The sequence below is a fragment of the Protopterus annectens genome, chromosome 6.part0 (assembly GCF_019279795.1).
Source record: "Protopterus annectens isolate FY-2018-M chromosome 6.part0, PAN1.0, whole genome shotgun sequence".
Classification (NCBI taxonomy): Eukaryota; Metazoa; Chordata; order Ceratodontiformes; family Protopteridae; genus Protopterus; species Protopterus annectens.
The window spans coordinates 888814623-888828608 of NC_056737.1; the positions used below are offsets into that span (position 1 = coordinate 888814623).

The 13986-nt window shown below is 40.3% G+C and overlaps 1 protein-coding gene across 1 annotated transcript in view; it reads left to right on the forward strand.

Moving 5' to 3' along the window:
* Positions 1–13986, forward strand: part of KCNH5 (potassium voltage-gated channel subfamily H member 5) — a 2144936-nt gene that overhangs the window by 1876461 nt on the left and 254489 nt on the right. Inside the window, 1 exon segment of the mRNA XM_044074556.1 lies at positions 12802–12998. Within this exon segment, the coding sequence (XP_043930491.1) occupies positions 12802–12998 (197 nt within the window).

A 13986-nucleotide genomic window follows, 5' to 3' on the forward strand; every position in this document is an offset into this window, starting at 1 on the left:
TGATGAACATAGTACAATTGTATAAGTTGCACTTACCATAACAGTAGATGTTTGAATTATTCACTGCTACAGTAGCTGCATCTTCCATATACCCCTTTTTCTGTATATAATTACTTTTTTGAGATAAAAATTATATGTGCCTAACTTTTTGGATTTTGAGAGATAAGTAGGTTCTATCCTTTTACTGGGGATAGAATGTCCTGAAATAAATGGCACCCAGGCTGCTGTTGTCTGCCCTTGGATCTCTAGACACTTCATTTAGATATGTGTGGAGAGGATCCAGAGACTTTTGATGACTAGAAAGCCATTATAGTCTGGGTAGCATGTAATCCTAATAGCTATTGGCTTCTGCAGCAGTGAGGAATTCTAACATCTACTGTTAAGGTAAGTGCAACTTACACAACTGTACTTTCTTCACTTCACTTACACATACTGTAGATAGAGCCTGCAGACTGTACTTTTGCAGCTAACTGAAATTTTTGCTGTATGCACGTCTCAACTAAATGCTGTTTTTGTTAGTTGTATGTTTCTCCTATTTTGTATTATAATTCAGGATTTAAATTATGTATTCATATTGTTTCAATCTGTTCTTCATTGTTTTCATGACTTGACATAAGGCATGTATCATGCCTGAAAATGGTTTTTGGATCAGTGTATATATCTGTTTAACAAGTGGTAAATAATTTAATAACTATAGAAGGAAAAGGTACATAGATTATAGTTAAAACTGTGAATGAAGCAATAATATCTAACACAAATAACTAAAATTTATTGAAAGAAATTAACATTGCCACAAATGTCAACCCACACACAAACAAAGAAGGTATTGGTCAAAACTGTTCTGTTTGTTTGCATCTGATAATGTAAGTATATATGCAAATAAAAATAAATCTCCTGCAAAAAAATGCAAAAGAATGGGTGGTAAACAGAGTAAGTCCAAAAGTAATTCAGGAATACTTTATGACACAGAGTATCTGTGAAAAACAGAACCTTATGCTTTTCGTATGCTACACATGTGAGTGAATGTGCTAGCCCTCTGAGAATCATTTGATCTTACATGATCTAGTCCTCAAACTGTAGCACTTGGTTGACTTTCCAAGCACGTCCCACTACCAGCATCTTTTCAGAGCAACCCAGCAGCTTAAGTTCCTCCCCTCAGTCTCATCATGCATATCTGCTTCTGATTTCACCAGATCTCTGTTATTCTACAGCATTATATCTGACTGCCTCCATTCAAACTTTGAACAGTTATTTCTTCTTCCTTTGGGCAAATTAGTGCCAAGCTTCCACATGATTTTCTTTCATGTAAATATTGCCAATAGTTTTTCAACTTGCTTCTCATTTCCAGGCTGTTTACAAATTTTATTCCTCCCCTATTCCTACATAGACCACAAATTAATAGTGAATTTCTTCTTTTGTAATTCTTATCTGCTTCTATTAAAAGCACAATATATAACATCAGATATTTAGATTTGTAGTTATTAGTGCACTGTCTATATTGGTTTATTAGTTCTTATGATGACAGTGTCCCTGACTAGTTTTTTCAGAACTAGTGATCATACAGGCTCCCTATTGAAATGTCAGCACTCGAAATGCTGAGTGCCAACAAGCCAAGAAAAAAAGACATAAAAACCAGGAAAAAAGCAAATCTCAAAGTATCACTGTAAGGCAGATCCGATTTGGCAAATGGATTCCTCTGCAAGAGCTCAAGCTCCTTCCATACTCCTATAATACAACTGTCACTCTGTATCCCCAAGTCTGATGTGACAACTCTGCAAATTGGACAAAAATCTACAGTGCTCAGTTAGTCACACAACTCTGCAAATTTATACATTTTTATTTGGTGCCCTTGATACATATTTTAGTCACAAATTCTTATTGTTAGTTTATTCTTTTCTATTAGCCATTAGTATTTTTTTCTCCTTTCTGCTTCTTCTCAGGACTAAGGTAATATACAAGACAATCGCAAGTAGAAAGAATAAGACTGGGAAAATGAAGAGAGAGAGGGAGAAAAACAGAGGATGTACAACCTTGGCCTTCTCCTCTCACCAAAATTCCCAGACCAGACACTTCCAAAGATGCCTCCACTCTGAAGACTTCATATCATATTTGTCTTTGCTGCCAGGGACCTTCCTGCATCAAGCCAGTCATTATTCATGACTGTTCCCCCAAAAGAATGACTAGCAGCTATCTGTCTGAGAGGAAATATTCTAAATTCCAGCCCTGTCAGCCTCCCTGCACTTTATCTCTAAAGTTTGCAAGATCAGTTTGCAACTATATGGATGGCAATTGGGAAAGGACAGCAGCCTTTATAAGGATGTAGATTGATAAATTGATATGGATGTTATCCCATCATCTTCCCTCTCCCTGATTTATAGGGTGGATCATATTAGCCTTAAGTCTCTCTGTCAAGAGAAGCTCCTTATGTGGTACAGGCATCAGAATAGGAGGTCTCAAAGGCAACTCCAAAGCAATGATGTCAGAATCATTGTGGTATTTGCAGTGACCTCTTTTCACAGTATCTTTGTATCTGACCCATTCACACCTTTTTCAGTATAGGCGTCGTCAATGTTCATTGCATTGGCTGCAGCCTATACACTGTAACCATCCCTTTCCAGGAACCAAAAGGAGTCCAAAGTGCAGAAGTGATCTGGTTCAACAAAATTTTAGAGCTTTCCTATCAACTTCACTTCAGACATGCAAACAGAGCAGAAGAGGCCCCTTTAATGGAAGCTACCACAGAGGCAGAAGATGTTTGCAGATTTAGGGATTCAGGAGTGCTTCCTCCAGGAAACAACCTCAGCATCGCTGAAGTGTTGTCTGACTGGTTGGCGGTCATGGGCAGAATGTCTGTTCTTCTAGATAAACAGATGGTCATCAAGACAGGCTTCTGGGTAAAGAGCATAATATCCAGATGCTTTATTATTCTTGTGGCAAAGCACATGCCAAGATGGACCAACTACCTAACAGACAGGCTCTCCAGATCAATACTGATGTATCAGAAGTGGTGTATAAGTCCATCAGTAACATACGTGTTTTTTCCATACTGGGTCCAGACCTGCTGCAATCGATTTCCATAACTGACCAACTCCAAATGCAGCAGCTATTTTGCCCTTATCCCTCTGAAGGGACAGTCAACAAGGGATACTGTGTTATGTCATTAGCCATCCAGACTTCTTTATGCTTTTTCCCCTCTTCTACTGATGACAAGATTTCTTCTGAAGGCTTTTCTGTACATGACTTCAGTAATCCTCATAGGTCCCTTTTTGCCAAGACAAATTTGGTTCCCCTTGTTATGGCCTCACCTCAAGAAACAGCCCTGGCATTTAGGTCTGCAGTTGGATTCCCTTTCCCACCTGTTCAGGGAGCCTCACCCTGGTATTTATGCTTTGACATTAACAGTATTGGTTCTTCAGTTCCAGTGATGGCCAGACATTCAGCATATATTCTCAGAGTGATCCAGATCCTCTCAAGTGTGGAGAATAACTCTATGCACAAACTCTATAAAAGTAAATGGAAATAAATTTCAATACAGGCCTGCAAGTAGGGACTGAATACTTCCTCTTCTCTAATTCCCATAGTATTTCATTTTTCTCTTTTCTTTTTGACTCTGACTCCAGCTACTCCACCATCAAATTTCATCTAGCTACCCTTTCCACTTTTCATCAAGGATTTCATTTTCATCCTTGGCAGCACCAAATGTTTGTAAAGCCTTACTCAATGGTACCATTTTGCTACAGTTCCTTCCATCAAGGATATTACCCCTCTTAAAGATTTCAGTCTGGTCCTACACTCTTGTTCTGGTGTTACAGTCTTTGTCCTGCTCAGCTTGGGAACCAGCTTTTTTTCTGCTGACTTGAAATTACCTTCATGTTTTCTGATAGCAGTCACATCTGCCAGAAATTGTCAGAGTTACATGCTTTCTCCTCCGGACCACAATACCTTGTTATTTACACAGAAGAATTGTCACTTAGAACCAACCTCTCCTTTTTGCCCAAGTTTGCCTCAGATTTTTCCCTCAGTCAAACGATTCATCTTCCTCTGTTTTTCATGAAGTACTCAAATAAGTGACAATTCTTATTGCATACTTTGGATGTTCACAGACAATTACACTTCTGTCTACATTCAATTATATTAGACTAAAGTAATCAGAAGAGTCAGACAACTTTTCATCTCTTAAACATCTTCCAAACTAGGACAAAAGTTGTCCAAAGTAACTCTGTTCAGACAGCTTACCTGTTATATGATCTTTGTATACTCTTTTAATAAAAAAAAAAAAAACTCTATTGTAAAACCAACAGCTCATTCCACAAGACCCATTACAACTTCTACAGTCTTCTTCAGGAACTCTTCAATTGATATTTTCACAGCAGTAACATGGACTATGATGCACACCATTGTGAAACATTATAAGCTGGATGTAATTTCCAGGTCCAGGTCTTCCTATGGGGCTGCCGTTGTTAAGGGCATTATATCATGGTCCCACCCAGGAAGTTAGGTAGCTAGGGAATTTGTCCAGTCAGTCAAAGTGGATGGATGGGATAATGTAAGCTACAGAATTATGTACTTAACATGACATTTGATTTTCATCATCCCTAGTCCTTCTGTGTTAACCTGCCCTCCATCCCCCACCAAATTATCACTGTACCAGACAGACCTGGTAGACCTAGCTTGAAGCCCATCTGCCCTCACCACATTATTTCAAGTGGTAAAGAAGTCACAAATTCAGCGGTTAAGCAGAAAACTCAGTCTGAAGATGCAGAGGGTACAGGTGCATTATGGCAGTAGGGAATGAGCCTTAGTATCTAGAGTGGAGTGATTTTGCTGAATCAGATCTGTCTTGTGGCAATATCCTCATCAGTTGAAATTGATAGACTAGGGATAATGAAAACCCAGTGTTATGACAAGTATATAACTTTAATTGTGCTTTATGGGACTTTTTTTTTTTTTGCAATGGGCAGAAAGCTAAATCCTCTAGCTTTTCCAAGTTTACCCAGTGTGGCCATAAGACATCCCAGGAAAGCACACATGGTGCATTGTGTGCCAGGGTGGATCACCTGAATGCAGAATGCAATATTTATAAGAACTTTTGTCCTAGGTTGATCTTAGAGAGGAAAAATAAATTCACCTTAAAGAGGGTCTTATCTCGAGGAGAAATGTAAGAAAAAGAAAAAAAGAAAACATAAAGCATGGTGATATTTAGAATAAGGGATTGGAGTTGCCCTGTTCTAGAGTCCTCGGGATGAATCCTAACCTTAAATCCAAACAAGTTACTAGAGCTGAACTGAGAACTCAGCCTTTAATGTTGACCACTGCTTTGGTGCTAATGACTTCTTTCCCTACAGGAGTGGCATGACTGCAGATTTCCATGGTATCTGAGTCTGCTTCATGGAGAAGACTGAACAGCTTCTTCTTGGAACAGGAGTTCTCTAGATATTTACAACACAGACATTCTGCATTATCTGTGATGTTCTTCGGGTCAGTATATAGCCCTACATCCAATATTTACTGGGATAAGATGATGACAGACTTGATCAAGCCCCCTTTGGAGCTTGGTGTCCTGTCAGCCCACTGTGTCTCCATTGCAGTCAGAGGAAATCCCATGCTATCCACATCTTCTCCTCCTACCCAGGACCTGTTTCTGGCATTGGGATTTTGGAGCTGATCTAATATCCTATGCCGGTTCGTTTGGTTCCTTTGACACCAGCTACTGAAGCCTTCCCATCGGCACCAGTGCTCTTGGTTCTAGTGACCTTGTTACCAAAACCCTTGGTGCTAGAGTCACTGTTACAGAGGTTATTGGTATTTCTGTGACTTTACAGATAATGGAAAAGACCCCTTTGGCACTGTTCACTATGTCAGCGCAGTCAGGGTTTGAAGCCTTGTTGTCAAACCTTACTTTTGGTGCTTTGTCCCAGTATGGCATTGATTGACATTGGTAGTTTGACATTAACTTTCATGCCAGTGCGACTGGTGGCCCTGACTGTCTTGATGCCATTGACCTCTGCCCTTCAGCTTCTGAACAGGCACCTGACATTTTGACTCTACACTCAAAACACCAGTCAGTCTAAGTACTTGATCTGCTCATCATTATTCCAGGAGGACCAAGTGCTGAAAAGCCTCATAAGATTATTCATTTCAGGAGAGAACTGCTCTCATGAGTACTTAGATGAATCCTATCCAAACTTTCCAAAGAAGAGACTGTGTATGGGGAGGCTCTTAGACTCCCCTCCAAAGTTCGTCCCTCCAGACATACACCTCAGGGAATGGAAGGCTTCTGCACAATGCCTTTATGAAGATTCTAGGCTTGGCAAAGTCCTAGAAATTGTGTGCCAGAGGAAATCCAGGCCCACCAACCCCAGCTAATCAGAAGACGAGATCATAGAGTAGGCTTTTTGATCTACCCCTCCTACAGCTTGGCTGTTACTTTCTGATGACAAGGTGATTGACCATGTAGTACATATATCACTGTTTGAGCTAGACATAGTCAAGCCAATCTCCAGGATGCCCATTTGGATCCTTCAGCCTCCACTAAACCAGCAACACTGGAGGTAATGATCTCTTATAAACTCCATTGTAGTGTCAGTTGCCATCAAAAGAGAAGCTCCAGAAAAAGCCCAGGCAATCCACTTCCAGGTAAGGACTTCATGGCCATGGGTCACTTAGGGAAATGATTGTATGCATCAGGTAGTTTTCTGTCTTGGCAAGCCCTGAAAAAGTTGCCCCTTAGTGAGACTCAGAAACAACTTGAGTCACAACTGACAACTATTAATACTATTACATTCTCTCCATGACACTTTTACAAAATACCACAGATGAAGCAGCGAGAACAGCTTGGTCAGACATTGTTATTAGGAGTAAAGTCTGGCTTAGGCTAACAGGATTTATGGAGATCTTCAAGGTGGCCTTTTTTCAGTGTTTGAATCCATGGCGAAGAAGAGTCTGGAAAAGAACAGATGAGAAGGCAAGATGCTTTCAGTTGCTGGGATGAAATTTACTGCTGCTCAATAATCATACAGAAGATAGAAAAAGGTGCAGCTGATCCAAAAACTTCCAGCAGCTCCAGTATGACCAAGGCCTAGAAACAGTGGTAGTCTGAAAAACAGGAGTACTGTTATCCCTTCCCTGTTACTGAGAGCAGGACTCCTGAGGTTGTGTCAGACTGCCCACCTTTGAAGGCAGTCAGAGGCCATGTATATATGGGTGTACTTTCCTACAACAAAAATTCACTTTTTCAAAATGGGAAAGTACATCCCCACTTAAGTGCACTTTAAAGAAAGTACAGTTTTGCTTAAGCTCACTAGACTGAACCTACCGCACCACAATGGAGGACATTGAAAAATGGGCTATGTCCTCCACTGTGGTGCCTCAACCCGCACCCTAACCCTAAGGTCCATAACTATCGCACCACAGTGGAGGACATAGCCTGATTTGGAATGTCTTCTACTGTGGTGCGATAGTCACAGACCTTAGGGTTAGGGCACAGGCCAAGGTAAGGGGCTAGCCCTATTAACTATCCCCTTACCCTAACCCGTACCCTAACCCTAAGGTCCGTGACTGCTAGCCCATTCGGTCTAGTGGGTTCGCGAGAGTACACTTTCGTGTTAGTGTGGTTGTACTTTTGAAGTTCGAAGTAGTGAACTTTCGTTCTACAAAAGTACACCTGTATATATATATATATATATATATATATATATATATATATATATACTTGACTGTGTGGCTCTCCATTACATGAGACAAATGGGTCAGAGAAATCATATCCAGGGGCTGCACTGTTCCCTTTTCGAAAATCAGTGTTGCCATCCAACTTCCTACTAGACTTTCAACCCCAACATGAGAAGGCAGCAGTTATAATGGTTGACAGCCTCTTAAAGTAAAGGGCCATTCAGAAGATCCCAGCAGAACAAATAGTATCCAGATTTTACTCAAGGTTCTGTTTAGTCCCCCCCCAAAAAAAAAAAAGACACAGGACCTCATATTAGTACTAGACTTCTGCATCCCAAATTCTTTTGTACAAAAACTTCTTTTCAAATGGTTATGATGCACTTGATTCTTCCCTGCTTACAAAAAGAAGATTGTATGTTTTCTTTTGATCTCTAGGATACCCATCTATGTATAAAGCTATCAAAGGCAAACAGAAGATTCCTTCACTTCTGAGTTGGAACCAGTCACTACCAATTCAAAGCCCTGCCTTATATCCTCACCACAGTCCCCAGAATGTTTACCAAGTGCATGGCAGTGGTAGTAGCTCACCTGGGACTGCTGGAAATCTGAATTTTCACTTACCTAGATGACTAACCCATAGCCACTACCTCAGATGAGCTACTCCAGAGAGCATTAGACTACTTGCTGACGTTATGCTTGACCTTGGGAATTACAGTCAACATAGCAAAATCATAGCTGGAACTCTCACTGACCTTAGTGTTTATTGGCTGCCACCACTAGCAAGTCTTCCTCCAGAATGAATTCCCCCAGTACAAGTTACTGTAAGGCGACTCTTACAACTACAGAGCCCACCAGCTTCAGAAGACCTAGTGGCTCTAGGTTTTGCTAGCAGCAACATTGTCCATGATTCCCCCATCCAGATACCACATAAGGGCACTACTATGGATTCTAAGCATATAATAATCTCAGTTACATGAACTCTGACCAAACCAGTTTTCATATCAAATGCAAGTTGTAAATACCCAAGGTAGTGGTTACATCAACCAGACCTAACCAAAGGATGTCCATTCTCTCCACCTATACTGTTACAGTTCCTACAGATGCATACCCTAGGGTGTGGGAGCACTGATGGAGTAAGATAGCCCAAAGAGTGTGGACATAAACTGAAACCAGATTGCACCTAAATATCTTAAAGATGAGAGAAGTCCTCCTATTATGGCAGGCCTTTCAGGGCCTCTTCCTTCAGTGTGCAGTTGCCATCCACTCTGACAATATGGTGGTGATATGATAGATCAACAAACAAGGCAGGATCAAGTTATATCCCCTTTTTCAAGAAGCAAGGAGGGTATGTGTATGAGCAATTTCTTTGCAGCACTTTTTCATCTCAATACACATCCTAGGCCAAGCCAACTATCTAGCATATATGCTCATCAGATGTCTCCTTTTGCCCCACAAGGTGTCTCTAAGCATGTCTTGGGTGTGGAGGCTCTTCCATCTCCTGGAGAAGACTTGCTGAGCTGTTTACATCTCCCACCATTGCAGAATGCAGCAACTTTCTTTCCCTAATTCCTCATCAAGGACTGACACCCTGGGACAATGTAGTCCATTAATGGCATCAGGTCTCCTTTATACCTTTCCCTCATTGCTATTGATGATGAAATTCTTACAGAAAGCCAAACTATGCAGAGGCAAAGTCATCCTCATAACCTCATTTTGATGTGGTTCCCTCTCATATGGCCTCATATCTTAAGGAGACCCTTCGGTCTAGATCCCATATCTAGGATTTCTATCCAGTTGATCCAGCAGGTTTCACCATAACATTCAGTCCATAAAACGAGCCACATGGTTTACCTAGTTTCTTTACAAGATAGGGACTGAACATACCCACTTAGGGTGATCTATAGTCTAACAGCATAGGATCATAGGAAGTTACTAGGCTAATGGCCCCAGGGCCATTACAAGCCTAGCCAAGTTCTGCCCTTCTTTCCATGATCAGCACCTATTGCCCCTGTCCAAGAGAGACATACGTGGAACCCCCAGGGTGGATTTATGGTTACCCATCCAATCATCCAGATTGTGCTTGAAGAGGGCCAAAGAGGTGCTCTGCTTGACATGAATTGGGAGTATGTTCCACTGGTGCGGTAACCTCTGGGAGACAAATCTGTCCCTCCAGCAAGTTTTATTAATGTAAACTACACTGGAATGCATTACTCAAACCAACATTTAATAAAAAGTGTTATCAGTTTCCTTTTTGGTTGGGAATTTACTTTTTGTGAAAAGTGGTTCACTACAAGCCTGCTTCAGACTTATTGTTTACTGTTGATAGTGGCACCGAGTGAGACGGCAGTTTGCATTACTGTTCTGTGGACACATTTTAGGTTCTATTAATGTCACATAGCAGGTAAAGGTCTTTTAGAGAGATTCACCCTTGAGCTATTGGATTTACGGATATGCAGCATTTCCAGTAGCAGAGGCAGAGATTGCTTTATACACAAGGCAGAGATTACCTCTGAGTAGTCTGTTAAGTAACAGTGATTTCAGCTGATCCACATAGGACAGATGCTAAATACCTTGAATTTTCCTTTGTGAGGAACTTCTGTGGTCTCTCCAATTGCTGCAGGTGCCTGGAAAGGTACATACCAAAAGGGGCATTGTACTCTGTTATTGGCCTAATGAGAGAAGAGTACTGGGAGGTTATGACTTATTTTTTTCTGAAGGCAATGCCATTACTGATGTGATGAGCAATATAGAATACTCTTCTTACCACTGTGGAGATATGGTGATCAAAGGGTAAGGTTGCTGTCAACATGTGTGCCCAGGTCTCTCACCACTGAGTTCATGCTTAGGGTGTTTGTATTGATGTGGTAGTTAGCAGGAGCATCACTCTTACTGAAATGAATGATAATACATTTTTTGCATTGAGTTTAAGGCTGTGAATTTGGCACCAATCATTTGGTTGCATAAGACCCTCTTGTAGGATGTTGACATTGCTTGGGGATTCTATGACCGCTCCCATTTTGCAGTTGTCAGCAAACTTTGTCAGCCACAGACCTTTAGTTTTTGCTTGCACTTCGGAAAAATAGATTCCAAACAGTAGAGGTCCCAGGACTGATCCCTGTGGTACAGCATTGGTTACAGGTCTGCTGTTGGAGGTGGATTCCCCTATTGTGACTGAACGGGTGCGAGTGGTGAGCCAGTTAGTGATCCACCTAATGATGTAAGGGTTGATACCTAGCTTGGTGAGTTTGATAATAATGCCTGAGGTGGGGATAGTGTCAAAAGCCTTAGCCAAGTCCAAGTAGGCTATGTGCACAGATTTCACCTCATCCAGGGCTCAGGCGACTGTTTCAAAGAAGTCCAGCAGGTTTAACAGGCATGATCTTCCTTTGACAAATCCAAACTGAGTAGGGTCAAGTGTTTGGAGATTACATATATCTTTGTTGATAAGGTCCATGATGAATTGCTCCATGGCCTGGGTAGTCAGGCTAATAGGTCTATAGTTCCCGAGGTCAGTGGAAGCATCACCCTGGTGCAAGAGGATAACGGTGGCCATTTTCCATTCAGCTGGGATGAAGCCAGTGCTTAGACTATGATTGAAAAGAGTACCCAATGGTGTTGCTAATTCTTGTTGGAGCCCATATAGGACGCATCCTGGGATATTATCAGGTCCCATAGATGCTGTGTTTTTGGCCCTAGAGAGGGCATTTATGACCTTTTTTCTAGAGATACCAGGTGGGGGGCAGGTGGAAGGAATGTCATGGGGTATATGTGGTGGGGGCAAGGGAGTGAAGTTTTCACAGAACCTGTCGGTAACAGGTTTGCTATGTCCACAGACTCACAGAAGCACTCTACCAGACAACTGTATAATAACAATTGATAACAGTTCTTTGTTTGGGCCACACAACATTGACTAGACCCTTATTCAGTGCCTATCCGCCAGTACTTCAGTTTCTTTCAGATAACTTTGACAAGGGCTGCAGCTTTTCAACAATTAAGGTTCACCCTGGCTCTAATCTGTAACTTCCAGCAAGACTTTAACCATTCCTGCTTGGCCTCTGAGAAGGTCTGCAATGCCTTCTTGAATTGAAACTTAATTCGGCCTCCTTTCAAAAATCAAGCTCCCTCATGGGATTTTAGTTTTGTTCAAGAAAAATTGACCTGTCAACTCCTTGAACTTGTAGCCAAAGTAGATATTAAATTTCTTTTTTTCAGGTTATTGCTCTTGGTGATCATAACCTCTGCCAGGTGAGTGTCAGAGTACTTGCCTTATCTAGTCTTCCTACATATATAGTCCTTCATAAAGAGGTAGTCACACTCAGAATTAACCCCACATTCATGCTGTATAAGATTGTTAGCTACTTCAGCAGCCTGTTTTAAAAATCTTTCAGTAAATGGTATATGTGCAGTGTAGCTTGCTGCTCTGCATACCTTGACTAAACAGTACAAACTTGATGTGCTCTCAAGATTGAGTGTTTCCTTTGGGGCCTTATTTCTTTTTGATATTCTTCTATGATGCTACAAAAGCTGTATTGCAGCTCAGGTGTTGCAGTATTAGGACCAAATCACATAAGATGCAGAAGATATGTACCTATAACAATGAATAGTTTAAGATCCAAGTCATCACAATGCAACATACCCACCAATCGCCTTCCTTCTTATATAAATTACCTCTGCACAGATATGTAAGATAAATCAGAAGATTAGACAGGTTGATATTTACATACAGATACCCTTTACCCTAACATCCTTTCCTCGGTTGTATGTCTAAAAGGATAAGGTTTTCTCATAGGAGTCCTTAGATTATACCTTTATTTAGAATGACCAAACTCAAATTGGTGTAAACAGAAGCAAATGTACATTATGAAGGTGTAGGGAGGAACTTGAGCTGTTGAGTGGTTATCTAAAGGCACCAGTAGAGGGATTCTATGACACACCAGTCCAAGTGTTGGAGTGTGAGATCTTGTATCACAGAGACCCATCATTATGGTAAGTAAGTAACTTCTGTTTTTCTGTCGTATGTTCACTAAACAGTAAATTCTGCACTTGCTAAATAGCAAATCCTTAGTGTGAACTTTAGCACAGACAGCTAAAGGCATAGAAGAATAGAATAATTAATTATTTATTTTTCTTCAGGTAAAGGTGATGTATTTGGAGATGTGTTTTGGAAAGAAACTACTCTGGCTCATTCATGTGCTAATGTGAGGGCACTGACATACTGCGATCTTCATATAATTAAGAGGGAAGCCCTGCTTAAAGTGTTGGATTTCTATACAGCATTTGCAAATTCTTTTTCAAGAAACCTCATCCTGACATACAACCTGAGGAAAAGGGTATGTGCTTTCTTAACTGACACAATTAACATTTTAATATTGGGCAGAGTGTGTTTGAAATCATTATGCATAACTTTATAAATTATTTCAATTATTCATATTAATGTGGACAGTAGAAGAATATATTTGCTTGAAATACTTCATAATAAAGCATAAATTGTCTAATACAATAGCTGTGTGATTCCATTAATTCAATGTTGTAATGCAGCACAGTAAAATACATGTCAGATGAGTAAGAGTTCAGAATTCAGATATAAGAGTACATTATAAGATGGTTTAATACTGTTTTATGTTCACTTGTTTATTATACAATTTCACTATAATTGCTATCTTTATTTATGCTGTGTATCATCACTCATTTATAGCATAATCTAAATGATGCCATGAGCAGAGCTGACTCACTTTTTCAAAGGACATGGCCTCATAGTGACATCCATTTTCTTTCTTTTGTGGTCATCATCACCCCAGTTTAACAATGCTAAAACTTTTATTCTAGAATTTCTGATATTGATTTCTATCACTTCTAAAACTGCATCCTCCTTTACCGACCCAGATAAACAATAGTAAATGTCTTCAAAGTCTGAACCTTTTCCTACAATAAGTTAAACTTACTCCAAATGTGTTAAATCACTAGTGGGTGAACTGAATTCATCCCTAAACATTTTACATCTAATAAGTGAGATGTGGTCTTATAGGTTCATAGGTTGGTACTAGGCTATCGGCCCTAGGGCCTAAACAAACCTAGCCATAACAATTCCCTGGCTATTTCTTCCCACAGTATTTACTTCTTTATTTAATTTGTTTACTTGTGTGTGGGTTGATCCACAGGCCCCATTGTAATAATTAGCCAGACACAAAACATAGCAGTATAGAAATAATAATAATCTTACTTGTTGATTACAAAGCATATATAAAGAGTAATGTTTGCCAAGTAATAGGTTAGTGTATATACAGAAGTTAGGCTTGAACTTGGCAAAGAAGGCTTTGT